Raw genomic sequence first — 27,579 nt, 5'->3', positions numbered from 1 at the left:
GGATATACATCTTTCCATAGTGCTTGCCCAAAATCATCATGAATTCTCTCGATCCACATAACCGACATAAGTTGGATTTTCATGCTTTCCCAAGTAATGACACCTTTCCACGAGACTTGCAGATTCCGAAGCTTGCTTCTGAACCAGCTCCTGTCCGAGGTTTCGAAGGAGACCAGGCCTCCCATGATCAACAACCAAAATATCAACGGGCTGCTAACTTCGGCGATGTTGAGGTACTGAAGTGCGACTTGCAGTTCTCGTGACAGTGCCTCTGAAGATGATTTAATGAATGGATCAAGTCGTGTAAGAGTTTGCAAGTATATCAATGCACCCAATCCGCAGGCGCCATCGAGGACCGCCTTACTGGTAATGGCGAGATTAAGGAGATCAGACTGAACGCAGAGCATTTCTTTATCAAATGATAGGGGGTCTAGCACAATCCGAGAAGTAATTGCATGTTCGATGGCAAAGGACAGGTGAGAAAGTTCCACGAGCAGATCCATCGTTCCTTGCGAGACTCCACTGGCCTCGAGCATGACTTCAAGCGGCGATTTATGCATTCTCTCGAGGCTTAGCAACTGATAAAGCGATTTCGATGCCCTCATTGGACTGGATAGGCGGGGACTGGATAGCGAGTCGACTGCCCCCGCAATATCCGCCCTATTACGTCGTCAGTACAAGTTCGCAAGTCGCACTGGGTGTTGTGAAGCCATGATGTTATTCAGCATACCGATAGATTTTCATCTGTAGCTCACGCCGAATGGTTGCCATGCCTCCCCTGACCCGGACCATCTCAGCCATTCCAGACATGTGCATTGCGTACCGCTGATGCTTGCCAAGAGTGTTCTGCCAACCTATTAGTTCAGTGGTGGGATATGTTGAGTAGCAATTCTACCTCGCACATGGCTAAGCAGGAGACGGCTCCTATCGTAGCATCAGAGAGTGTCTTGTTATGAAGTCTTCGATTCAGCCTATCAAGGATTACTTTCATCAATAGACTTGCATCTTTAAAATCATCACGGTGGAAATAGAGAGCAGACGCAAAGAGGATGGTGTGCAGAAGGACTTCGTCGGTGACAGCAACTGGTAACCAGATTTTCTGTAGCGTATTGTATTCGAAATTTAAATACTGAGCCATCGGAAATATTGCATTCGCCAGCCGTGTGGGGTCTTGATTGAGAGGTGTCAGCTAAGTCAGATTGGAGGGGGAGAAAAGGACAAACAATAAGCGAGAAACTTCTCAAATGTGCTTACTTCCGGATCAATCACCGTGTACACTGGAGATGTCGAGTTTGGGATTGATCTGGTTAGGAAGAAAGGGTATCCCGACTCATCATTTCCATCGCGAGCACCACCAGCAGCGCGAACCGGATTTCGTTGCCTGGTCGATGGCTCTTCAGCATCATTCCCCTTCTTCTTACACGATCGCTTCTTTTTATTGTGGCCGCCTTCCCCAGCAGTTGCTGGAGGATGGTAATTCAAGAACTGCACGCTCACATTTTGTGGTGTCTTGGAAGCAACTTTCGATTTGGGATTTGTTGGTCCCGGTTTCGCCGTCTGTGAGGTCTTGGATCCATGTAGAACAGTTATCGTGATCTCTGGCACTCGTGATGAATTTTCGAAGTCTTTTTTCGGAGAGTTCTTCCTGCCACGTCTTTGCCAACTTCTATCGACCATAAACAGAGGTTTGGAGGGAAACAGCACCGCTTCCTCAGACATCTTTGGGGACGTGAGGGTTCAGCCGTCGGTGCAATTTACCGTTATCCGCGATCCTTCTATTTGATGATAAGGCTACAGGATCTGCACCTATATGTCAATGAGGTTCCGGTGAGCTTCTCGAGGGGGACAATTTCGGCGAATCCGACAAATCGAAGAATTACTAAGATCACGACATTGTTAGGGGCAGCGTCCTACATGGCTGTACAGGAGGCCTGAAATCCTGCCGGTAAAAGTGGCGCGGGTCTACGAGAAGAGTGCTAGTCAGAAGTTGGTTAGTGATCCGCTGGGTTGAATGGCTGCTACGAGTAATTAATTAGTTGTCCAGCCAAGTTATGTACCGAGGCATAATGATGTGTCAAGGGGTTCACCAGCCTTGCGGGCCAGTCCTTCTCACAGAGCAACGATTAAGGTGGCGATAATCATAACGTAATCACTTGATGGCTTCCGCATTCATATGACACGCTTATTTCTTGAATTCGTAAGTCAAAGATAAGGTATGTGCATCAAATAAAACTCACACTTTTCAAAAGGCAAATCCCAATGACCTTTGAATCAAACGGTCTGTGCTCGATCCATCCATTGTGGCAGTGCGATATAAAATTCATTTTGAATCACGGCGGGAGCCACTGACTAAAGACTCAGTTCCAATCTTCTGGGGCGAATCAACAAAGCCTTACTTTCGACAGCTCATAGATAAGGCCTGACTTGCTCCTCGCTCCAGTTCCAAAAGGCCTCTGCATTACCTGTTCCTCCCTCTTCCTCACCTCTGCCGCCGTCCAAGATATCCTGTCGCAGCTTACCAACTCGACCCCACGGAATGATCCAAGCTCCGTTGTTCTCGAGAGTCACCTCCGGCGAAAAACCCCCGCCTAACTCTGAGTACGCTCCATAGATCGGATCGTATGAGATGAGGGCCATCAGCCATCGGCTAAACCAATTGAATTCGCGCTGGAGTTCGGACACGAGATTCCCAGGATTACCGCTCTAGAAGTACATGCGTCAGACTGGAGCCATGTCCCAGTTATGTGATTCCCTCCTTACCGTGCAAATAACACCGCTTTTACCATAAAGTCTTGCGAAATGTAGAGCATGAAGTGCGCTCCCAACTTTTGAAATACCGTACATCTCCCCTGTGCTGTATGGGTGACGACTCTCGAGTTTTGCAACGTCTAGACCACCCTTGGGGGTGAACAAGTACGTAGCTGAAGAACCCACAAACATTACTCTGACGGAGCCTGGAGCAGTGATCTTCGCCGTCTGGACCAACAGTGGAGTCAACAGTTTCGTGAACAAGAATGGCCCAAGAGTATTCACCCCCAGTTGCTGGTCGATTCCCTGTACCGTCTTTGATCCTGTTGGTGGCATGAGGATTGCGGCATTATTCCAAAGGATGTCAAGGCGGTCTTCCTTGGAGAGGAACTCTTCTGCAGACCTTTTGATAGAGCTCAGATCGTTGAGATCAAGCTTGAGGAAGATGAGTTCGCCTATCGAATTGGGATGTTTGTTCCTGAGCGCATATATCACTCTATCTGCCTTTTCTGCCGACCTAGCTGCCACAAAGACTTTTGCATTTTTGGAGTACAGAATCCCGGCGAGTTCCTTGCCGACGCCAGCAGTTGAGCCAGTAACTATGAAGACCTGATTATCCTTAGCTTCTCAGCCCATGTCTAGATGGTGATGGCGGTACCTTTCCGCTTTGGTCACCCAGCTCCTGCTCAGTGAGGGTCGGCTTGGGAGGGAATGTCTCCTTTAAGAATTGCAGAAAGGAACTCATTTTCTCTGTTATCTAAGAAGAAGTGCTGCGAACCCCGCCTGGACCGTTGCAATATGTACATTCCTGGAGAGAAGATGTTGGCTTAACGTTCCTCAAGTTTCTGACATCATTGCCGCTCGCCTGATTGTCCCCGGCAGGAGCCTCTCGGTCAGGTCATAAAATCCAAGGCAACTCATTGGCTAACATGAGGAAGCAGACGAATCTAAGCCGGGTTCATGTCTTTGAGGCGTCCCAAACGGATGTTGTGTCCAAGGTCGATGGTCTTCACCTAACAATGCTCCCTTGTCGAACCGGATGATTTCGGCCGAAGTCACGGTTAGAGCCCTCCATTTCCTCTTCATCGCCTCAGATCGACATCTCCCAGCAGGCCCCAGGAATCCCATCTGCTGCACTGGCAGCTGTCGATCCATGGAAGCCCGAATCATCCAGTGCAGATGCAGCAACCATACTACTTGAGGTGGGGGCAAGGATGGTGGTCCGAGCCATCCAATAGTTTTGATCAATGCACCCTCCACGTGCTCACCAGAATATTTCAGGGCCAAACTGGCCCAGATCAACGCAAATATAGTGTTGAACCACAAGTAAATATCATCAAAGTGCTATTGTTTGCATTTGTGGCTCTTAAGTGAAGCTCCTAATCTATCACCGAGGAAAGAATTTGAGATATGCTTATGATGGTCAAGAAGAAGTCTACTCGTTCGAGGACCCCCGTACTAGTACCGACTCAAAGGCTCCATCGATTGTCACCATGATGCTGAGGTGACCAAAGCCTCGCGCCGAGGCTGCCACAACTGCTTTTCAGGGTAGCAATGCTTGACTGTAGTCGTCCCCCATCACGAAGGTATTGTTTGTCACATACCTGTACGGTACCGGGGTCACGTTGCACACCTGGAAGCCCCAACTTCTCGAAGCTTATCTCCAACTTCCCCATCTTTCAATGCAACGTCGGCGTGCAACTATCAGTCTATCACTAACGTTCAGAGCAATCGCACATCCCCGCCCTAAGGATAAGGATGGCCGAGGTGCTCGGTGAGTGGTCGTGAAAGAAGCGCTCCAAACAAGGTTGTATCTTGTCCTCTCATGAGCGAAGCTTAGCTTGCCTGTGGCTTTTCTATCCATAACCGTTATCGAATGCCCACAAGCTGAAATCAACGGGATGGATGATATCAGGGTGGAGGAGGAAAATCTCCCTCTTTTGGGCCACAATCCAGGTGATTCGCAGCCATGGTATTCTGGTGAGTGTCTTTGCTTTAATTGGGCGCTGGACTGGCAATCGTGCTGTCCGTTTTCCAGCATCAGGATGCTACCATGCCCACCCTAGATGCACTTCTGCCACGGGTGGGCTGGACTCGCTACCACCAAGAGGGGTTGGACCCTAACAAGGGATGCAACTCGCATCTCTTATCATTACACGCGATGATAAGTCGCTTTCCGGTGTTATAATTGCCGGCCGCCCACGTTGTTTGATCTTGCGCTCACAGCCATCTCTTTCTGTATCCAGAAGTGAAGCCGTCTAACATCGCCAGTATGGCAAAATCAGATATGGATAAAGACATCGAACAAAGAAAGGACGTCGCGGCGATGATCGCTACCGCCTCTGTCGAGGATATCAATGCTGAAGCACGTGTAGCTGCCGACAAGGAGCATTCTCACACTTTCTTCGAAGCTATACGATTGTACCCCGCTGCTGTTGGATGGTCCTTGTACTTCTCTTTGGGAGTGATCATGTAGGTCAACGGGAACCACCGGCACCAAAATGGAGGACACTATTTCTAAGATCTTCCATCAGGTGTGCCTTTGATCCGCAACTGCTAGGGCAGCTTTACGCGACCCCAGCCTTCCAGAAGGATTTTGGATATCTTTTCGAGGACGGGTACATCATCTCAGCACCATGGCAGACAGGCCTATCGATGGGCAGCCCGATCGGTCAAGTGGTTGGTGCCTTCTTTTGCGCCTACCCCATGGAGCATTTTGGCCGCAAAAAGACGTTTGGGTCTTGCGTAATCCTCACTACTGGATTCATTTTCATTCAGTTCTTCGCCAGATCGCTTCCTGTTCTCCTTGCTGGTGAGCTGCTCGGAGGGCTTGTACTTGGATGCTACGCTGTCATTGCCCCAGCGTATGCCTCCGAGGTCTGCCCGCTGGCTCTTCGAGGGGTTCTTACCAGCTGCGTAAATATTGCATTCGTTACTGGTCAGCTGTTGGCTAACGGAGTTATTGCTGGAACTCACGTATTGGACAATCATTGGGCCTATAGCTTGCCATTTGCGGTGCAATGGGTTTGGCCGTTGGTGATCCTAATCGGTCTGCCATTCGCTCCAGAGAGGCAAGTCCTCTTGATTATGCGTCAGACTAGAATAGGCTAACAAGATATAGTCCATGGTGGCTTCAGAGGCAAGGCCGATTTGAAGATGCCGAGAAGTCATTAAAGCGACTTGCCTCACCAAAAGTTGACATCAAGCCTACGCTTGCTATGATCATTGAGACTGATCGCATAGAAAGAGAGATGGAAGCCGGAGCAACCTATGCAGATTGTTTCAAGAAGATCAATCGTCGCCGAACAGAAATCGCCATTGGTGTCTACACTATCCAGGTTCTCAGCGGGATCTACTTGGTAGGCTATGCAACATACTTCTTCCAACTTGCAGGACTTCCCACCGACCAGGCGTTCAACATGGGAGTTGGGTTCCTTGCCATTGGATTTGTTGGAACTTGCTTTTCATGGGTGCTTCTAATCCATTTTGGTCGCCGACGGATATATAATGTTGGACTGGCTACGTTGGCCGTGCTTCAGCTCATCATCGGCATTCTCGATTGTGCCCCGAATTACGACAACAGACCCTCTATAACCTGGGCACAGAGTGTCCTCATGCTCATATGGAATTTCGTATACGACTGGTCAATTGGACCTGTTTGCTTCGTCTTAATCAGCGAAGTGTCGGCGACACGTGTTCGCTCGAAGACAATCGCGTTAGCAACGGCCGTTCAGGCCGGGGCCGGTATTGTCATGACGGTAGCTATTCCATATATGTAGGTCCTTATGATGTTCTTCCCGAAGTTTGGCTGACGCCGATCCAGGATAAACCCAGACCAGGCAAACATGCGTGGAAAGCTGGGATTCTTCTTCGGAGGGCTTGCAGCAGTGTGCCTAGCATGGTCTTGGCTCAGAGTACCAGAGTTGTAAGTGTTGTTTTGCTGTCCAGATGGTGGGGAGCCCTTGCTAATTCTTGATACAGAAAGGGGAGAACTTATAAAGAAGTGGACCTGATGTTTGAGCGTGGACTAAAAGCCAGGGAATTCAAGAAGTATGATATCAACGGATAAGTGCATCGATTGATGAAATAGACATATGAATGCTGCCTAGCGGAGGGTGACCAACGGGCAGTGGTGAGTTCCTGGCGGGAACCGTTATTGGGAAATCTTCATCTTCCACTTTCGTACGATACTGCCGAGACCAGGACTAATAGATGTCCACTCATGATGCATCTCGCGATATAAATCTGGCTTCCTCCCCCTTGAGTTCTCATGGAACCGACGCGGCTTTGAATTCTACGCCCTTCACGATTCTCTGCCTCCCTGGGGTTTTCGGATACCCTGGGTCAATATTTTCTGATCACTATTCTCCGTTGATTACCAATTACCCCTTATGACTAGTCGACTATGACCCGAGGAACCATGGTACTCTACGAGCACGTGATGATTTCCTGATAGCACGGGGCATTAGTTTATCCGCTCCGAAGAAGACCCATTTGGTAGTCCTCATGCCCCTCAGAAAACTGAGGTCATAAACTTTGATGTTCTGCGGAGTTTCAATGTATTTCAAGGTCGAGGTCGATGGAAACAGGTGCACGCCTCGCTGCACCCTGCACCCGCCTTGGAACCACCTTCTTCCTCCTCCATACTCTCTATTCTCATGTCTCATACCTAATCTCGACCCTCTTCAATGGCAAAGCTATCGAATCCCTTCGCGTTCACAAGAGGTCCCGTTACTATCATTGCCACTTTGATTTATCTTGCAATCATCGTTACCCTCGTTGTTATTCAGACCAGTGTCCCCTCCCCACCAAAGTCACCCACTCCCATCCATGGCATCAACTTGACAGAAGCCTGGCAGGACCTGCAGCTCCTTTCCTCATCCTACCATCCCTACAACAGTCGACAAAATGACCACGTCCACAGCTGGCTGCTGGCCAGGATACGATCTATTATTGCAGACAACACTGCAGCCCTGAAATCCTCAAATTCAACTCCTATTGCACATGTCTTTGAAGACAATACCTCCAACTTGACCATGTCCTCCAGCGGGATTCCACCTGCCCCGGGAGTGAGCGTCTATTTCGAAGGCACCAATATCATCGTCTATGTTCCAGGCTCCGAAGACGATCAAAAACAATGGTGGAAAGACCCAAACGGAAAACCTTCTTCTCGACAAGCGGTTCTTGTCAATGCTCACTATGACAGCGTCTCAACAGGTTTTGGTTCGACTGATGACGGAGTGGGAGTCGTCAGCATTTTGCAGCTCGTGAAGTACTTTACAACCGCCAGCAATAAGCCTAAGAATGGCGTGGTGCTTCTGCTAAACAATGGTGAGGAGGATTTTCTAAATGGTGCTAATGTCTTCAGTCAGCATCCCATGTCCAAGGTGATCAGCAGTTTCCTCAATCTTGAAGGAGCTGGTGCTGGAGGACGAGCCGCTCTCTTTCGAAGCACAGATGGGGCTGTAACTCAAGCATATGCCAAAAGCCCTTATCCTTTTGGCACAGCCACCTCTGATGATGGATTCAATCGAGGCTTGGTGCGTAGTCAGACCGACTATGTTGTGTTCAACGGGAAACTAGGATATCGAGGCCTGGATGTTGCCTTCATTGGCCCTCGTGCCAGGTACCATACCAACCAAGATGACAGTCGTCATACAGGCAGAAGTTCTTTATGGCACATGATTTCGGCAGCTGTTCCCACGACCAAAGCCTTGACAGAGGCTTCTATAACTACAAATTATGAACCTGGCCATACTCCTGGGCACTCTGCCGTTTGGTTTGACATTCTTGGCCGAGGATTCGCCATCTTGCGGACACATACTTTCTTCGCACTTTCCGTCACCCTTTTGGTGGCAGGGCCGATATTTTTGGTTCTTACGTTGGCTCTTCTTTATCGTGCCGATAAGTTGTATCTGTTCTCCGGCTCGAGATCATACCACATGCCAAATAGCGACGACACGGTTCAGCTTCAGGGCTGGCGTGGATTCTTCCGGTTTCCACTAATTCTACTCGTGTCTTGTGCGGTCCCAGTTGCTCTCGCCTACCTCCTGTTTAAGGAAAACCGGTTCATCGCCCATAGTAGTGAGTGGGCAGTATGGAGCACAATGGCATCCTCCTTCATCGTCGTGGCATGGTTCCTTTGCAGAGCAGCGGACTTTGGAAGACCTTCGTCTTTAGCCCGTGCGTACGGCTTGTCTTGGCTGTGGGTCGGTTGGTGGGCTATCTTGGTTGCCTCTACTGTGTTCGAGGAACACTTCCACCTTCTTGGGACATACTTTGTTCTTATTTACACTGCATCCGTCTGCATTGCAACCTGGCTGTCTTATATTGAGCTATTCTCTTTGCCCAAAAAGTCAACATACTGTCGGGGAAAACTTGGCGAAGAGTATTCCTCGCCACGCTCAGCGAGTCCAATTCGAGAAGACCATGGTGCATCAGCCTCCGGCCGGGAGGATGACACAGGAGAAGATGGCGAGGACGAGCCAACTGAAACCTCGAGCCTACTCAAGAACCGTGGCCGGTCCACATTCAAAGGTTACAGCCGACCAGCCGATGAACAGAGCCCCGAATTAACAGGCAAGGATGAAGACACCGATGGCTATGAAGAGCAAGAATGGAGTAAATCCCAGTGGACCTCATGGTGGGTGGTACAACTTCTTGTGTTGGTGCCCGTCAACGTCATTATTGTTGGGCAAATCGCACTGTACATGACGGAAGGTCTTCATCAGACAGGTCAGGATGGCAGTTCCATGTTCCTGGTCTATATCATGATGGCAGTTTCGACAATAGTGCTTTTCTCACCACTGGTTCCAGTTCTACACCGCTTCACCTGGCACATTCCGATCTTCTTGCTTCTAGTCTTGGTTGGCAGCCTTGTTTACAACTTAGTTGCGTTTCCATTCTCAGCCGACAACAGGGTCAAGCTCTTTTTTCAGCAACAAGTTGACCTCGATACTGGCAATAATTCAGTGTCGCTACAAGGTGTTCCTCCATTCTTGCAAGATGCAATCGCGCAAATACCTAGCGCGGCCGGGCAGGAATTGACATGCGTAAAGGCAGGCCCTTACAACAGCCTCAGAAAGTGCTCCTGGACAGGACTATCGCCTAATGTCGTAAATCCTGCCTCGGGATTGCCTTCGGAGTTCAAGTACAAAAGCTGGGTCTCTTTCAACTCGTCTCGAGTCAATGGTAGTGACAGTGACAACAAAGCACGTTTTGTGGTGTCCGGAAGGAACACTAGGGCATGCCAGTTGATTTTCGACACTCCCATCACGGCGTTCAGTGTGCAAGGACAGGCGCCTCGGGACAAGAGGTACCCGCCGGTGCCGGAAGGTGGCAGCAAAGAAATTCGTTTGTGGTCAAGAACATGGGACCGTACCTGGACAGTAGATGTGTCATGGGATAGCTCTGAGGACAAGAACGGAACCATAGAGGGCAAAGTCGTTTGCCTATGGAGCGACGCCAACCAGAATGGCGCCATACCTGCTTTTGACGAGGTACTACATTATGTACCTGACTGGGTTGCGATTTCCAAGCTCGCTGATGGTTTGGTAGAGGGTTATAAATGGTTCACGGTTCAGTAATGCTCGGGACCGCAGTTGCTGTAATTGTAACTTGGTGGGTTGGGCTTGGGCTTTGCAGCGTTTGAGTACCTAATAAGCACGAGGTATCTGTATGTTAGCATTCAGTGGACTTCTTTCTCGAGGAGACCTATGAGCCTGGAAATAAAGGTTACACTCTTGACAGGCGTTGAGCCAAAACCTGGACTCATCGGTCCCAAGAGCCTAGTACCTCGAGCCCCTCTACATGTATAATATTCCCACTACGTGCAGAGGCCAACAAATAACAGTAGGTTCTCGTTAACAAATCGTGCTAGCGACCGGGCTGGCTAGAGGCAAGCTCTATTTGTAGTGATGCCATATCTCTTGATCTTCTCGAGGACTCCATCGACCTGTGCTTTGTTCTTCACTTGACCCCAGGCATTTATGGAGCAAGACTGTGAGAAGGAGCTGGGGCAATGACTCCCTGTCTTCACAAAATTGACGACATGTTAACTCGTTCTAAGAAGTGTGAGAGGGAAGATCAATGGCCGACGGGTAAGGGCAGAGAGGAGATGAAAAGCCATGTCTATTTGCCCGTAAGGTACCCTTATTTTATTTTCAGTAGAGGTCGATGCCTCTCGAAAGGCCCCAAGGACGCAGTGGCCGAACCAGTCTGACTTCCACTTGAGTGGTAATTTTAAAATGATAAACAGGGTGTGCGAGGACAACAGTATTCTCGTAAATCACTTCTTTCCAGAAGCCAGTTGACGATGTAAACATAACGAATAAAGAGGCTAATACTAGAGGAGAAGCTCCCAGGAAATGCATTCCCTATGATGATCCATTGTCTATGGACTTGGGTTGCCGCCTGACTATCTGGCTTTCCCACATTCCCAGGCTACACGTGTTACCGGTTGGGTGGTAGTGATACCTCAGGCGTTTGCACGGCTTCTTGATACAGAGTCGAAAACAATGAGGTCTTTCAGATCACACATACGGCTGGGCTTGTCCAAGTGTGTTGGATCTACGGACCCGGACACAAGATCCACAATGGTCGGAGGTCTCATCCGGAGGATTGTGCACGATGGTGCTTGCAGCATCTGATTGATGGCTTGAGTAGAACACTTTCTCAAATCATGTCGAAACTTCATGCGCGGCAGACCTGCTCACTGTGACTAAACTTAGGTGAAGCAGCAGAGGAGTTTTTCTGGTTTCTGGTCGAGTGTTTTCTTCGGTAAGCCCAAAGCTTCTGAGGCTTGTTAGTCCTGTCCTCGGCTCGAAGATTCTTGATATGGCCTTGATTGGTGGAAACCTTGCGGACGAAAACAGTCATTATGGCACTCTAGCTGCGGATAATATGTTCGGGAGGATAAGTTGTGTTTGAGTTTCTCCCCAAGCGAGGAGGAGTTCTTGATGCCAAGGCTGGAAGCGAAACGGCGCCATACCCAGATTGGGTTGGTGGCGGTGTATATAGTTCGAAACACCACCGGCCCTGCCCGATTGGTCGGTGCATTCTTCCTTCGTCTACCACTATTCCTCTTTCCTCCTCTTAGAAACTCTCTGTTCGTCTCATCTTGTGCGTGAGCAACCCCATACGGAGCTTTTTGCAACGGATAGAGGAGCTTCCGCTCGCTTAAGTGGTGGCTGTGTATCTCCTCCTTGGCTTTGCGGGCTCGATCCGGACTCGACACATTTTGTTTCGAGCCTCATTCGCTTCTGATTCCAGCCAGCATTTGATGCGAGCGAGGTGGTCAGCCTGCATTGTGCTATGCTTATCGATATGCCCAACCTCCCGCTCGTTGTCTTTGGCCGCAACAGGTAACCCTGCTATTCTACGCGAGGTCCACAGCGGCTTCGTTACCCGCCTCCTCGAGGTGTCTCTAGCACTCCGTTTGGTTCCAATTAGAGTTCGACTTGATGGGTTTTGATCACATCATCACCGCATTCTCCGTATATCACGTCCTGCGGCGAATAGGGATAGCGGGCAAGACTCACCTTTAGTGTCAGGCCGCTCTTGGTGCGGTCCCAGACGGACGAGAAGACTGTCCAAAACTCAGTCTTGAGGCTCAGAACCCACTGTCTCAAAGCGGATGAAACCCAGCCCAGGTGGAGAACAGATCTTGTGATATCTTCTACGCCATCTCATGTGGGCTGTGCTATTCTCGTATCCCTCGTACTGGTGTCTGAACGTCCGGTGAAACAACCCCTGTCTTCCCCAGAGTCGCAAGTATGCCGCTAACGGCTAGGACCAGATCACAGCAGGTCGAGGCTGCATGTCCTGTTCGGAAGCACCAGCTAGGCAGGACTAGTGGTTACTCTTTTACGGAGCCCGACGTACGGGCTACTACTACGTACAGAGTACAGCATATCTTGATACCATTATGTACGGGCGTGATCCTCACTCATGCCTTGGATATCAACAATGTCACGCCAACCATCTTCTTTGAGGCAGAGCTCTCTTTCATTCGGGCCTCCAGAAGAAATTGCTAACTGGCACTGCCTCAATAGTGGTTGAACTTTTTGTAAGAAAAGGGTGGTGCACTAGGTGCGAGGCTCCCACTTACCAAAGCCACTTCGCACTAAAAGCCTGCTAATAGTTCGCTAACCACTTGCCACTACAATTGTACTCCGTACTCGATACTTAGTCTAGAAAAGCTTTGGCCATGCACTACTATGCCTTGGAATCAACTAATACACATCAAGCAGGTTGGCTGACGATCTCAGACACATTTGAGGGTTCTGAACAAGGCCTATCTATGGCTGGTCTCTCTAGCATACCACATTCAGACATATCGGACCAAGAGAAGCACCTGGCCTTGTCTTGTGAACCACTAGAGCCGAAACAACGGAGATGTTCGAAACTTCTTATTCGAAAAACAAAACATTGCTGAGCTTCTGTCGTCCCCGATCTACCAATGGGAGCCGGAATTGTCTGCAGATGTCCTCGGCAATACTCTGGACTCTATTCACACGGCTGATTCTAAGCTGGGTGAACGACTGTTTCAACAATATGAGGTCTCTGATACTCCATATCCGCGACAGACAGTGGAAAGACATTCCAAATCTTGATGTCATTCAAGCGGGTCGCGATCGGGAACTCGTTCAAGAGGACCAGGTGAGACCAAAAGCAGGTAAAGCATGGAAATACCAGCACGGCGACAGAAACATAAATACCAGTGTCCTCTCCCGTCAAGCTGTAGTTCTTCATCTGCGTTCATTCAGGCATTCCACTCAAGTCAACTACTTCACTCCCATCTTTTAGTCTTTTATTACATCTACAGGGCTGGTCCTTTTTTTATTACATTAGTACACCAAGTTCATTAAAATGGTTGCCTACTCGTCTTTGTTGACCTTCGGGCTTCTTGCTGTTGCCGACCTCGTTGCAGGGCACGGTGCCATTATTGCCGCTACCGGTGACGCTGGTGGCACTGGCTCGGCTATTGGAATCGATTCCTCCACTCCTCGCGATGGAACTAGAAGACGTCCATTCCAACAGGATACTACTCGATTCCAGGGAGATGCCGCCGAGACCTTCGGCGAGACTCTTCAGGGTGGTGACAACGACCCGGAGACCGGTACAGCTGCGATCATGGCCGAATCTGGCGACGAACTTCCCCAAATTACTCCGGGTGGAGAAGTTCAGATGACTTTGCATCAAGTCAACGGTGACGGCGCTGGTCCCTACACCTGCATGATCAACGATGATGGCACAGGTACCACTTGGACTCAGGTGAGCCATGGTAATTTGATCCGACTTGATCTCCACACTAACAAGGCCCTAGATGACTGTCACGCAACAAGTTCCCGGTTCAAGAGGCCGAGACCGAGATGGCGAGGAAACCGACTTCGTAAGCACCAATCATATCCAGCTGAGCAAGTTGCTGACTATCTTAGCCTCTCACCGCAGCAGTCCCCGCTAACCAAGAGTGCACTGGAACCGTTGCTGGACAAGACAATGTCTGCATGGTGCGATGCCAGAACCCTGCCAGAGCTGGTCCATTTGGCGGTGTTGTACCCGTTCAGATGGCTGGGGCAGCTGTCAATGCTGCTGCTGCCACTGGAGCTGCAACCAACGGAACTGCCAACGCCAATACCGCATCAGCAGACCAAATCGCTAGCGCCAATACAGCTACCGACAATGCTACTCCCGCTCAAGTCGCTGCTGAACTCAGAGAAGATGCTCTCAGGAAGCGAAGACTTCCTCGCCGATCTTCTCGTGCTTTCCGTGGCTCCGCCTCAGAGATCGCGTACCGCAACAGACGCTAGGTCCCAGCACAAGCCGAAGTCCCAAGTGTTCCTCGAGACGAAAACACTATTGCCGCATCTTACTGCCTCAGCGACATTCCGGACTGAAAACAAGCGAGCAACAAAATAAACCATTGACGAATTTCCTTGATTCCACTTGGGTCGGGACCCTTGCCAGAACACTCCTTTTGGGAATCTAGTTGACTTGAAGAGTGCAACATTAACAACGTTCCTTACAAGGATGTCATGGCAAAACATCTAATTGGTGACAGTCCAGGCGTGAAAACACGCATACTGGGAAGTATTTGCATCGGTGGAACGTGGGAATGGACTGGACAATCTATGATTGAAAAGCATTGCAAGAGAAGATGACATGAAAACGAATCTATAAAGACTGTAACAAGACTGTACCAAGAATAGCTTGCCATGATAGCCACACTCTCCTTAATGAATATGATGAGACTTGAAAACTAACCTTTCCATCAGCACCAGAGCTGAGGTAGTTCAGTCCACGTGATCAGGCGGTGCGCCCCCAAGTTTTCGTGAAACGGACACTGCCACGTGAGATGACAAAAGCACAAGGCAGCCAATCCGCAGGCAGCAAGTGTAGCTCCTCTCTGCGGAGTGAGAACGATAAATAATTACTTAGTATTTCCCACGCGTCAACAACTTATCTTCGAGACCAGTAATGTTGATAGCATCTGACTCTTGCCCGTCTTTCTCATTCTCACCGTCTCTTTTAGTTGGATTACGCGTTATCAAGAACACTGCGCCTGAAGCTTGCGACAACAATGTCTGGCCTCTTTGGGAGCGCTTCTTCCACAGCCGCAGCCACAAGCACCACAGGCGATACTTCAAAAGATGTCGCACTCGTCACACCTCCAGAAGACACCATCTCGGACCTTCAGTTCTCTCCGACAGGAGACTTCCTAGCGGTTGCATCATGGGATAAGAAAGTCAGGATATATCAGGTCGGCGAAAATGGCCAAAGCGAAGGGAAATTCTCGATGGACTTCGATGGCCCGGTTCTGAGCTGCGCATGGTCTGCTGTGAGTACTTCTCTTTCTTGGGTATTTGACCGAAGGTTCATACTGATCTGCTTCAGGATGGCTCGAAGGTCGCAGGCGCTGGCACCGACAAGAGTTTCCGGATCCTGGACCCTGCTTCGGGCAATATGACCCCTCAAACCCTCATCGCTCATGAGCAACCTATTCGATCATGTCGCTTCGCAGATGTCAATAGCCAACAAATCCTTATCACTGGATCCTGGGACAAGACAGTCAAATATTGGGACCTGCGGCAACAAAATCCAGTCGCTACACTGCAATGTCAAGAACGGGTATACACAATGGACGTCAAAAACAAACTCCTGGTCATCGGTACTGCGGATAGGTACATCAACATCGTCGACCTGAACTCTCCCGAGAAGTTCTACAAGTCCATGCAATCACCCTTGAAATATCAAACCAGAGTCGTATCGTGCTTCACTGATGCAACGGGCTTCGCTGTCGGTAGTGTCGAAGGGCGATGTGCCATTCAATATGTCGAAGAAAAGGACTCGACCAACAATTTCAGCTTCAAGTGCCACCGTGACACACCATCCACGACTGGCCCGAATCAAAATGTGGCCAATGTTTACAGCGTAAACGCAATCTCCTTCCACCCCATCCATGGCACCTTTTCCACTGCTGGTAGTGACGGCACGTTTCATTTCTGGGATGGCAATGCCAAGCACAGATTGAAGGGCTACCCAGCAGTCGGAGGACCCATCACCGCGACCGCGTTTAATAGACAAGGCACGGTGTTTGCATATGCGGTTGGCTACGACTGGAGTCAAGGATATCAGAAAAATACTCCACAGAATGTCAGCAAAGTGATATTGCATGGCGTGCAGCCTGAGGAAGTCAAGCCGAAACCCGGAGGAAAGAAGAGATAATCAATTCCGGCCTTGAGGCATCGTCATCACCAAACTTCCTAACGGATTACTACAAACACACGCAGACCAGACCGAAAACATCACCACAAGCAAGCGTCCTCAACATCGCGTGGTGCCCTAATGTTTCTCTCGAACAAATGGTATCCAGCACGACGTAGCCGTCGGGCAGTTGCAGCAACAACGTGAATGCCTCCGCTGGCATCATCAACATTACCCCATCATTCCCACAGAGTGGTCGAGATTCTTTGCGGAAGTAGGACAACCCTAATTATTGGGAACTTGGAAGCTCGGTCCTAAGGATCAGGGCAGGCGGGAATAAAATGTGTGATTTGGGTTAATTGCTAAGCACACGGTGAAAGCGCCCACACAACACGAATAGGCGACGTATGAGTCGATGCACGCTTTGCTTCGCTGATTCGACCAAATGGCCAACTTTAAGTTGAGTGAAGGCCAACCCTCTCTGCCCCAAATAGGTAGACACCTAGATAGTTAACTAGATAGTCACGGAGCCAACCCCCCTTGAATGCAGACTACGAGTGAACAATGACGATATCTGGTTCTTCCATTTCAACTCACCCACAGCCCTACATACACCCCACTGATTCGATCCAATAGAATGGCTGTGAAGACGAGGAGATCTCTGCAGCCGATGAGTCACTCATCGAGTCTGTCTATGGCTGAGATACTAGATGCCCCTTCATCGAGCATGTCTCAAGTCACAACCATCAAGCTCGGCCACCTGGACGCAATATTAACCAGGAGGCTTGCAGTTCCTTGCAGATGCAAGAGTTTGCTAATTATACGAACTAGCGTTTATGCACCGGGAGTTCTTTGCAAATCACCTATCTTAGGTTACGGGGCTCAATCCCCTTGGGACGAGCATAAGCAATGCTTCACGGCCTGTTTCTTTCGTCTGTAAAGCTACCTTCGTCGAATTTCCCAGGTCATTTAACGGCCACTGTCGTGTGTTATCACTCAAGAGACGGTTTCTCTGCATGAGACGGCAATACTATATTTGAATGTCGATCCCACATGGGCAGGTGGTCCGGCCAGAGGCTTGTTCCCTTTCTCCCTTCGCTCCTCCAGCAAGCAACAAGTCAGACATCCATAGAAGATTGCGAAGCCTTGGTCGAAGTGATATCCATCTGCGAGTTGGATACCAGCAGCTTCACACGGCTGCCCTGGACGATCCAGGCGTCTTGCTACTGCCGCAGCACCACAGGGACACTTTCGAGACTTTGGTGGCTGATTGTGGCGCTTCAAATGCGACTATGGGTGCCACCGTCGCCAGTGATGCGCGTGTGTTCGAACCGTGCTGCACCAACTTTGATACGTGAGTGAAGGGGCATCGAATTTGCAGAGAAATGTGCGCATCCATTTCGTGTCCGAGGCATTTGGTTGCATTTCTATAGTGGCGCGAAAACCCCACGGATAACTGACTGGGCTCTGAGCGATTTCGTCGGGAGTGAGACCGTTGAGCTGCTGGGACCAGTCGTCCACGGAACTCGCCATTCCTACCAGCTAAGTGCAGCGGGTTTGACCGATATAACTCGTATTGCAGCCAGTGTAATTACCATAGAGCAGATTCCGCGCGAGACAGGATCCGCAAGGATCACATTTGGATCTTCTCGAACACCGCACTGCACGTCTTCCCCTCCTGTTTCACTATTCTATCGTCTAACTATGTCTTGAGCATCTGCACGGAAGTTGACATCACGGTTTGCCTTCTTGAAGATACGCGTCAGGCCACCGTTTGATTGGCTCATGAACTGGACACTGGTAACAGTATCCCACAGTATCCCACAGTGTCCCCAAGTTCGAAGGAGTCATGGCCTTGAGTGGGCTCGTATCCCAATCTGTGGCTTGAGAACTAGAAGTTAGCTCTTGGTGGTGTGGAGTCCCGCGTGATCCGATATGTGTTGCGCACAAGTGCTCTGGGTCGCACTCTGCTAGGGATTTCGTCTTACGCAAGACCTGCTTCCCGACGATTCTTGGTGGCAGGATCTGCTTATCCATCTGTCATGATCTGCTGTTGCGAAAGTTGAGGGCAGGCGGAGTTAGACTATTTCATGGGTTGATGGCGCTCGCCGAAACCGATGTCACTATTGGCGCCCACGAAAAAGGGGAGACGTCAAGCTCAATCTCTAAGATTCCATGTCCATGACAGTATCTGCATGCAATTCTCTCACCAGATCGCAATGCAGAAGACGCAGGAAACGAGAAGAGTCCATTAGGGGCGTCGGATGCCTGACTAGTCGAGTGTGTGAGGGAGTTCTTGTCGTCTCGATGGGTATTTACTCCCGCTATCCTGGCCACCCGACTTGGTCAATCACTCACGCCCTAGACTTTGACAGCAGCATATCATTTCCGCGGGTAAGCTTTCAACAGTCCAGGAACAGGGAATCCGAAACAGGCGATTGCCAAGCCGTTCTCGATATCCAAAATGCACTCGGCTGAACTCCGCACGATCTCGAGGACTCACCAACTGTACCAACGAGAGGAAATAAAGAGTGACTAACAAACATGCATACGAAGAAAGTCACCCAGAAGTGCTCCACTCTTCGTATGCCATAATCAAATGCTGCTTTGGCAGTATAGTATTGTTAAAGAGGCAGGCATTCGCGATGCTCTAAAGCGGTTCACGGTTGTCCCCAGGCTGCGAGCTCAACAAACGACGTCACCTTGCAGCACTCTAAAAGCAGCATGATGTGTCTTCCCTGCAAACCCGGGTTTTCTAAGTCCGCGGAAGCCAACCACATGCCATCTCAAACTCCCCTTTCCTCCTTATTCAATACCACCGCATATACTCCTTCCCGCACATGCAAGTATGTTACAGTCTGAACACACAAGGGATACCATGGAAGTTGCATGCATTATTCATCTGCAGAAGACTAGGCTTTATTGAGATGAGCAACAATCCTCCGAGCTCGTCACTGGCACTGCAATGCGGATAGAGTGCCTGCTTCGTCAAAGTGACAGCGTTCCTGGTTCGTGTTCCATTATTCAGAATTTACATGGATGCAAGCAGCACCATGGCACAGGGGTGCATCGTTGTGGAAAGCTATTTAAGGACTGCAATGGCGCGCTCGAATTTGGAATCAAAGCAGAGCACAATTCATCCCAACTTTGGCGACAACAGCAGCAGCGTTCGACAAGAGGATTCAGCATTCTGAGGTATACTCTACATCACTTCAATTCATCTTTAAAATCTACCAAAGAGCCACAAGTACCAAACAAAATGTCCAAACTTCTTACCGTTGTCGGTGCTACAGGCACTCAAGGCCTGTCGCTCATCAATGCCGCGCTTAAGGACGGCAATTATAAAATCAGGGGATTGACACGTAACCCCAACAGCACGAAAGCAGCTGAACTGGGCAAGCGTGGAGTTGAAGTCGTCAGGGCTGACATCAATGATGGAGAGTCTCTGGTCGATGCGTTCAAGGTTTGCTCCAACCTCGCTCCTGTCTTTACACCGTGACATTCTGACACTTACTTTTCCAAATTCAGGGCTCAAATGCCATCTTTGCAACGACGGACTTCTTCGAGCCGTTCAATACGTACGGACCTGAGAAGGCTATTGAAATTGAATATGCGCAGGGCGTCAACATGGCCAAGGCCGCAGCCAACACACCCACGCTCGAACATTATATCTGGAGCACACTTCCCAACGGCGGCAAGCTGTCGGGCGGCAAGCATATGATTCCACATTTCGTGGCCAAAAACCGCATCGATGACTATATCAAAGCGGACAAAGCCTTGTACGCCAAGACTTCATTCTTGTGGATTGCTTGGTACGGGAACAACTTCCAGTATGCAGTCTTCACACCCACCTTCATGGTAAGTCGCAGCGGCCCGCACGAGACCATTGGACAGATGCTAACTTGGAGACGTCTAGAAACTGCCTGGAACATATGTGCAGCTGTCTCCAGTCGCATCAGATGTACCAATCCGAGCAATCGGAAACCCAACTGTAAACATCGGTATTTTTGCGCTCGCGGTGTTGAAGAAGCCGGAAGTGACTCTCCCGGGGCGCTTCGTATTCGCGTCTAACGAGGAAAGTACCACAGGCAAACTCCTGGAGGATTGGTCTGAGGCCACAGGCAAGCCGTCACACTATGTGAAAGCTTCGTCGCTGGAGGAGTATGCCAACATCTTCCCTGGAGGCTGGGGCTATGAGATGGGCTCGATGATGGTGATGTGGGAGGAGCTCAGGGACAAGAGTTGGTCTGGTGAGGAGCCACTGGTGACCATCGACGACCTTGGGTTGCGTGGAAATCCCGAATTGACGACGGTCAAGGATGCTTACAAGGCCATGGACTGGAGTGCACTGTTGTGAGTTCACGGGACGGCAAGAGATCTTCCGGTGAGAGAAAGTCGTGGATTTAGATAAAACTTGTCTGGAGATCCAATTTTCGACAGCAAATTACGCTCGTTGACCAATACTCTTTTTGGAAGTAGTTGCAAGATTTGTAGACTCTCATGGCGATGCTGAACCGAAACTGTTGACGTCAAGGAAAAAGTCAAGAGCATTCGAAGTAGTGGAGAGTATCAATTAAAGCTAGCCGGGTACAAAAACACCTGACCACTCCCCCCGACTTACGAGTACCTAAGTATTTGGTCAACAGGTCGTGAACTAGATGGGCTTTGATTAGGCACAATGTCAGCAGAGTAAGCCCTGGGCTCATCCGAGCCGGGCGGGCGGCTTGAGTGGGGGGTGTCTCCAGGAGCACTTCGGTGGCGGCGCCAAGTCGCAGGGCTTTTTAAGTCTGGAAAATAACGTGTGCGATATAAGGCTATGAAATGTGGCTACTGTGATAAAGTCGGGGGGTTGTAGCCATCATAGGCCTACTAGAATCAAGACCATTCTGAGAATTGATATTGGGCAAAAGATGCACGTGCCAGAGTCGTGGAGGGGGTTTGTTCCTGTCATCAGAAAGTACTGTAGCATTCGTCTATATAAGTACGGCCAGAGGGGCCCGATACGACCCACACTTTGCACAACCGAACGCAGGAAACTAGGCCGCCAAGGGAAAGACCTAAGCATAGTCGCTTATCCAAAGTGACATGTCATATAAAAAGCTGTTGCCCATGCCCAGGCGCATCAAGATTCTGCATGTTGGACATGCTTGAATTGTCAACGCCTTAATATTGAGATCTGCATCGGTCGGATTCGATGGCTGGAACTACGCCTTCATGGACTGTCAACGAACACGTCATTCCGGCATCGCATCCCAGGGGATATCTACGAGGTGTGCGGGATCCACAGACATCGAGGCTTCGGCTGCACGTTAAGCAATACGTGCCTTATAGTGCAAGTTCTCTTGGAGACGGTCAACATGCTATGACATTGATTGTACAGCATGGGCAACCGCCGGGAGACAACAAAGAGGCATATGAACCATTCATGCAGGACTTACTTTCCCAGCCCAACCTGCCACCGATTCGAGCGATCTGGGCGTTAGATATCGCATCTGCAGGACAATCATTCCTCCTGAACCGAGAAGAAATCGGAGATGAACCACATTGGTTCGATGCTTCGCGAGATATCCTGCAGATGGTCAATTATTTCCAGACCGAGATGAAGCCACCGTTGGTAGGATTTGGGCAGAGTTGGGGAGGAGCGGTGCTCGCAATGGCTGCTTCGTGGAGTCCTCGGCTTTTCCAGGCGTTGGTATTGAGTGAGCCAATTCTGGAGAACGGCTATTACCATTTCCAGGCAGCCCAGGGTAATTTGGATTCCTTGAAGGGAATAAAGGGCGCTGTGGCAGCAGTGGGAATCGCTAAGCGAAAGCGATATTTCAGCAGCCGCAAGGCATTGGCTGACTCGATGCAGAAGCTTCCAATGTGGACGGCATATGATCCTCGGGTATTGCAGCAGATTCTCGAGTTCGACTATCGGGATCTGGATGATGGACGGGTTGAATTAGTGACTCCCCCGTATCAGGCATTCCAGTTCTTCCAGCGACCGTCGCCGCCATTGCCAGGATACCCAGAGGCAGAAGAATACAGTGACAGGGGAGAAGACGCAAACTACCCGGCCGGATGGTATCAAGAAATGTCGTGGCATGCCAAGCAATCGCTCTCACGGCTGCATTGCCCACTGCTTATCCTATGGGAGAACACGGAACGACCTTTTGTTAGTGATGAAGGGTATAGAAACCGAGTCATGGAAGCAGCATTGGCGAGAAAGAGTAGGAAGAACAAGATTCAGCAGGAATTTGTTGAAGGGGAGCATTCGTTGGCTCTATTCGTGCCTTTGCGGGTTGCTCAAGCGACAGCCAGGTGGCTAGATGGTGTCTGGAGGGAGTGGATAGTGGAGGAAGTCCAGAGGCAAAAGCATGCACGGATTGATCCAGAGAATATTCCGGATGGGCAACAGCGGCTTATTAGGTCGACTCTGACGAAATTGTAGTCGAGAATTGGTGGCTAGGGGTGGTGCTGATGGTGGCCAGAAGGAATACAAACCTGGTATATCGATGACTTGGTGCTTCTCAAGTAACTCGTACTCGTACCAACAGGTCCGGACACGTCACCCAAGCGTCTAAGCCATTTACTTCCAGGCGGGTTCATGATTAACGGCCGATTTTGATTAGCTGCATGTACGATGGAGATGGTTGTTGATGACAGTCTGATGCAGTGGCCCATTGGACATCAGCCAGATGCAGGTACGGAGTGCTAGAGCCTCTGTGGAAGACGCGGGGGATCCGATGACATGTGACACACGCGCGCCCTGCAGGCGTCAGAAGAGCCGAGTGGGCGCACCACTGAATAGGAATAAATAATATATTCGAATACAGGCCGCATACGGCGATCTGGCTTACAGGGGCACCAAGTGCGCGCTGCGAAATGTCCGTACCGTACAGTCGCGTTACCGTTGAATCCACTTAGACCCTCGAGCACGTTAGAAACAGTACTGGTACTCCGTACATAGTTACTTCTCTGCATTCCTCCGCTCCTTCGCCGTCTGCTTCTTTCCTCCATCGCCAGTTTGCCGAGTTTGGGTTAGCCTTGTTTCCAACCGACTGGGAAATTTTATTTGGTATCCGCAGTGAACGAACTGCAGCCTTTGCCTGCTTCTCCTTCTATACCAGCTTGCACCATCAAGTACCTCGTGCCGTCAATTAAACTCCCCCTTTCAACACTACCTCCCTCGAGTCACAAGGCCCTCTCTTTATCGATACGAATTCTCTCCTTTGTTCTATCGTTCACGTCCTTCGCGCCTTGAGCTTCCTCCAACAACATTTCCATAATTGATCCTTGTCGGTATGTCCCGCCCAAGACCCGCTTCCCACCAGATGCACCTAGACCGCCACTTGCATTTGCATGGAGGCCCGCCCCTTCCCAAATTTCCCTGCAACTTCAAGTCTATCACTGACAACTTCCTGTCCCAGGATGCTGTATTACTAGCACTTTTTGCCTGCAAAAGTATCTCTCGAGCATGGCAGAGTAGTCTTTCCTTCACTAGTCGCCTATCGTCCTACATATCCTCCACACGACCTCCTTTATACAACCTGCCAAAATGCGCGGCTCCCATCTCCTCCCTAAACAACTTCGCTCTCTAGGCAAAAGCGACAGCTGGCTAAACCGGACCCTCACTTCTAATCTCCTCGCTTTGTCGCATACCGCTTGTCAGCACCCCATTCATACGATCGTCATCATCGCTTTGCTGGCCAGCACCTCATACGTTGGCTTGCTACAAGAGAGCTTGTTCGACAGTGGAGTCAAGTCCCTCCAACACAATGGTCGAGTCGACGTGGATGCCCTTTTGAAAGGAAGCCGGACGTTAGAGCTGTCCAAAAGCACTGCCTGGAAATGGCAGTTCTCCGAAGATTCGACAGTCCCGGAGTCATCCTTGGTACGTGGTCACGCATCCGAGTTTACAACACATTTGCAAACTAACACACGGCTGTCTACTAGGGCCCCCACCATTATGCCCTCAGCACATTCATTTTTCCAGACTCTTCCACATCCCAGCTGAATCCAGATGCTCATGCTGTTCCTATTCCGGCCAATGTCACGGCCACTAATATCCCAACTACCTCGAACCTGCTCTCGCCGATATCGCACGACACTTCCCTAGCCTTCTATACTCATTTCTCCGAGCTCGCCGACTTCCTACGTGCCGTACAGACACTGCCAGCACACCAGACATCCTCCGATGATCAGCAGACACTATGGATTATGAAGGCTGCCCATCTGAATGGAAATGGCTCACGTGGGGCATACCAGACCTGGTTCAGCGAAGGCTGGTCCTCATTCGTCGACCTTCTCAAGCATGCAGAGACCCTGGACATCATCATCATGTCTTTAGGCTATTTGTCCATGCACCTGACCTTTATTTCTCTTTTCCTCTCTATGAAGCGCCTTGGCTCGAATGCTTGGTTGGCTATCTCCGTCTTGCTTTCCAGCCTGTTTGCTTTTCTTTTTGGCCTGGTTACCACCACCAAGCTTGGAGTGCCCATTAATATGGTTTTGCTGTCGGAGGGTCTACCATTTCTAGTGGTCACCATTGGTTTCGAGAAGTCAATTATTCTAACCAAGGCTGTTTTGTCGGCTTCCTATGACACCAAGAGGCGACCCCAAGAAAATGGGTCAGCAAACGGTCACGCCATCGGGGCCGCCTCCAATCAGCCGCATTCAATTCAAGATGCCATCCAGATAGCCGTCAAAGACACAGGTTTTGAGATTGTGAGAGATTATGCCATTGAGATTGCCCTGCTCATCCTGGGCGCAGCTTCCGGAATTCAAGGCGGCCTTAGACAGTTTTGCTTTCTCGCCGCCTGGATTTTGTTTTTCGACTGTGCACTTCTGTTCACCTTCTATACCACCATTTTGTGCATCAAGCTCGAAATCAACCGAATCAAGCGACATGTTGCTCTTCGTAAGGCCCTGGAAGAAGATGGAATCAGCAACAGAGTTGCCGAGAATGTGGCCACTAACAATGACTGGCCCAGTGGTCAACCCGACCAAGCTGGAGGTTTTAATATATTCGGCCAGAAGATTAAGGCCAGCAGCGTGCCTAAATTCAAGATATGGATGGTCACTTCGTTCGTCATCATCAACCTTATCAACCTGTGCACGATCCCGTTCCGCACCACACTTGCGGGCAAATCTGCAGGAGCCACAATCCCCAGTGTTCTGACTCCCTCACCCATTGACCCTTTCAAGGTTGCTGAGAATGGTCTCGATGCGATCTATGTCACAGCGAAGAGCAAGAAGTTGGAGACCTTTGTCACTGTTCTGTCGCCCATCAAATATGAGCTCTTACACCCATCTTTAGATTCAACCGGCCTAGGAGATGAGCTTGGATTCTTCGACTATCAGTATACCGATCAGCTCTTCAACGTGGTTGGAGGACGCGTCATCGAGGGCGTCCTCAAGAGCTTCGAAGATCCTGTCCTCAGTAAATGGGTACTGATTGCATTGACCCTAAGCCTCATTCTGAATGGCTATCTATTCAATGCGGCAAGATGGAGTCTGAAAGAGCCGCAATCTGCTGCACCCTCACCCGGCGGAGCTTTCAAAGCGCCCCAGCTTGAACTTCCTCAAACACCTAGACAGAGACCTGCAAAGCTTGCTTTGCCAGTGGGCTCTACCAGATCACGAGCGGAATGTGAGCAAATGCTGAAAGAGAGACAAGCTGCTTATCTCACAGACGAGGAACTGATCGACTTGTCCCTGCGAGGTAAAATCCCAGGATATGCCATTGAGAAGACTTTGGAGAACCCAGAAGCTATGACACGTCTTGAATCATTTGTCCGTGCGGTTAAAGTCCGAAGGGCTGTCGTGTCCCGAACTCCTACCACGAAGAATTTTGCGTCAGGATTGGAGACCTCCAAGACTCCATATAAAGATTACAACTATGAACTAGTTCAGGGAGCTTGCTGTGAGAATGTCATTGGATACCTTCCGCTTCCTCTGGGTGTTGCTGGTCCTCTTGTCATCGACGGGCAGCAATACTTCCTACCGATGGCCACCACTGAAGGCGTGCTCGTTGCAGGTGTTAGTCGTGGATGCAAAGCCATCAATGCAGGAGGCGGTGCTGTAACTGTGCTTACCGGTGACGGCATGACTCGTGGGCCATGTGTGGCATTTCCCACGCTAGCACGAGCCGGAGAAGCCAAGGTGTGGCTTGATTCGGATGAAGGACAACGCCAGATGAAGGATGCATTCAATTCCACGAGTCGTTTCGCTCGTCTTCAGTCGATGAAGACAGCAATGGCAGGCACATATCTCTATATTCGATTCAAGACCACCACTGGAGACGCTATGGGAATGAACATGATCTCCAAAGGCGTTGAGAAAGCGTTGTCTGTCATGTCAATGGACTGTGGTTTCGAGGACATGGTGACCATCACACTGTCAGGCAATTTCTGCACCGACAAAAAGCCGGCGGCAGTGAACTGGATTGATGGACGAGGCAAAGCTGTTGTAGCCGAGGCCATCATTCCCGGTGATGTTGTCCGCAGTGTGCTCAAGACTGACGTTGATACACTCGTGGAGTTGAACATTGCCAAGAATCTAATTGGCAGCGCCATGGCAGGCAGCATTGGTGGGTTTAATGCCCACGCGTCCAACATTGTTACCGCCATGTTCCTGGCCACTGGTCAGGATCCTGCTCAGAACGTGGAGAGCTCCAACTGCATCACCATCATGAAAAAGTAAGTCGATTAATCATGCTCAACGGCATCACATGGCTAACAATGTCTTCTCAGCAACAATGGCAGCCTACAGATCAGTGTGTCGATGCCTTCGGTCGAGGTTGGCACAATTGGTGGTGGCACGATTCTCGAAGCACAATCGGCCATGCTTGAATTGCTCGGTGTACGTGGCTCGCACCCGACCACACCTGGTAATAACGCTCGGCAACTGGCGAGGATTGTGGCAGCTGGTGTGCTGGCAGGTGAACTGAGTCTTTGCGGAGCTCTGGCTGCAGGGCATTTGGTGAGAGCTCACATGGCGCTTAACCGTAGCGCTGTACCAACTCGGACAACTACGCCGGTCTCTGCGGCGGTAGAGCCTTTTATACGCGCACAAGGAGGATCCAATATACGTGCCTCATTACAGATGACCAATGGTCGATAGGTTGCAAGGGCCTGGGTGTTG

General features: G+C 50.1%; 9 protein-coding genes across 9 annotated transcripts; 7 read left to right on the top strand and 2 right to left on the bottom strand.

Annotated features, from left to right (window-relative positions):
- Window positions 1–8: 8 nt before the first annotated feature.
- Window positions 9–1,159, bottom strand: A1O9_07355 (uncharacterized protein; the record flags this gene model as incomplete). Its single annotated transcript, XM_013404301.1, has 3 exons — window positions 9–660; window positions 731–846; window positions 896–1,159. Coding segments are annotated over 3 exons (1,032 nt in total), but the record flags the coding sequence as incomplete, so codon positions are not given.
- Window positions 1,160–2,406: 1,247 nt separating this feature from the next.
- A1O9_07354 (uncharacterized protein) lies at window positions 2,407–3,493 on the bottom strand (the record flags this gene model as incomplete). The annotated part of the gene is made up of 3 exons (XM_013404300.1): window positions 2,407–2,703; window positions 2,761–3,347; window positions 3,424–3,493. 3 exons carry the CDS (start codon window positions 3,491–3,493, stop codon window positions 2,407–2,409), a joined length of 954 nt encoding a protein of 317 aa, XP_013259754.1.
- Window positions 3,494–5,020: 1,527 nt separating this feature from the next.
- Window positions 5,021–6,817, top strand: A1O9_07353 (uncharacterized protein; the record flags this gene model as incomplete). Its single annotated transcript, XM_013404299.1, has 5 exons — window positions 5,021–5,220; window positions 5,283–5,823; window positions 5,850–6,523; window positions 6,572–6,673; window positions 6,730–6,817. The coding sequence occupies 5 exons, from the start codon at window positions 5,021–5,023 to the stop codon at window positions 6,815–6,817; spliced, it is 1,605 nt and encodes a 534-aa protein (XP_013259753.1).
- A 619-nt stretch (window positions 6,818–7,436) lies between these two features.
- A1O9_07352 (uncharacterized protein) lies at window positions 7,437–10,334 on the top strand (the record flags this gene model as incomplete). The annotated part of the gene is made up of 1 exon (XM_013404298.1): window positions 7,437–10,334. The coding sequence occupies one exon, from the start codon at window positions 7,437–7,439 to the stop codon at window positions 10,332–10,334; it is 2,898 nt and encodes a 965-aa protein (XP_013259752.1).
- Window positions 10,335–13,617: 3,283 nt separating this feature from the next.
- On the top strand, window positions 13,618–14,558 carry A1O9_07351 (uncharacterized protein; the record flags this gene model as incomplete). The annotated part of the gene is made up of 3 exons (XM_013404297.1): window positions 13,618–14,022; window positions 14,075–14,140; window positions 14,187–14,558. The coding sequence occupies 3 exons, from the start codon at window positions 13,618–13,620 to the stop codon at window positions 14,556–14,558; spliced, it is 843 nt and encodes a 280-aa protein (XP_013259751.1).
- A 770-nt stretch (window positions 14,559–15,328) lies between these two features.
- A1O9_07350 (uncharacterized protein) lies at window positions 15,329–16,473 on the top strand (the record flags this gene model as incomplete). The annotated part of the gene is made up of 2 exons (XM_013404296.1): window positions 15,329–15,586; window positions 15,643–16,473. The coding sequence occupies 2 exons, from the start codon at window positions 15,329–15,331 to the stop codon at window positions 16,471–16,473; spliced, it is 1,089 nt and encodes a 362-aa protein (XP_013259750.1).
- A 3,238-nt stretch (window positions 16,474–19,711) lies between these two features.
- Window positions 19,712–20,809, top strand: A1O9_07349 (uncharacterized protein; the record flags this gene model as incomplete). Its single annotated transcript, XM_013404295.1, has 3 exons — window positions 19,712–19,915; window positions 19,981–20,310; window positions 20,369–20,809. The coding sequence occupies 3 exons, from the start codon at window positions 19,712–19,714 to the stop codon at window positions 20,807–20,809; spliced, it is 975 nt and encodes a 324-aa protein (XP_013259749.1).
- An 837-nt stretch (window positions 20,810–21,646) lies between these two features.
- Window positions 21,647–22,885, top strand: A1O9_07348 (uncharacterized protein; the record flags this gene model as incomplete). Its single annotated transcript, XM_013404294.1, has 1 exon — window positions 21,647–22,885. The coding sequence occupies one exon, from the start codon at window positions 21,647–21,649 to the stop codon at window positions 22,883–22,885; it is 1,239 nt and encodes a 412-aa protein (XP_013259748.1).
- Window positions 22,886–23,992: 1,107 nt separating this feature from the next.
- Window positions 23,993–27,558, top strand: A1O9_07347 (hydroxymethylglutaryl-CoA reductase (NADPH); the record flags this gene model as incomplete). The annotated part of the gene is made up of 3 exons (XM_013404293.1): window positions 23,993–24,328; window positions 24,391–27,134; window positions 27,189–27,558. 3 exons carry the CDS (start codon window positions 23,993–23,995, stop codon window positions 27,556–27,558), a joined length of 3,450 nt encoding a protein of 1,149 aa, XP_013259747.1.
- Between the last annotated feature and the right edge of the window lie 21 nt (window positions 27,559–27,579).

Source organism: Exophiala aquamarina, assembly GCF_000709125.1.
Source record: "Exophiala aquamarina CBS 119918 chromosome Unknown aczIA-supercont1.5, whole genome shotgun sequence".
Lineage (NCBI taxonomy): Eukaryota > Fungi > Ascomycota > Eurotiomycetes > Chaetothyriales > Herpotrichiellaceae > Exophiala > Exophiala aquamarina.
Note: the sequence above shows the minus strand (reverse complement) of the source record. Positions and strands in the feature narration are given on the sequence as shown.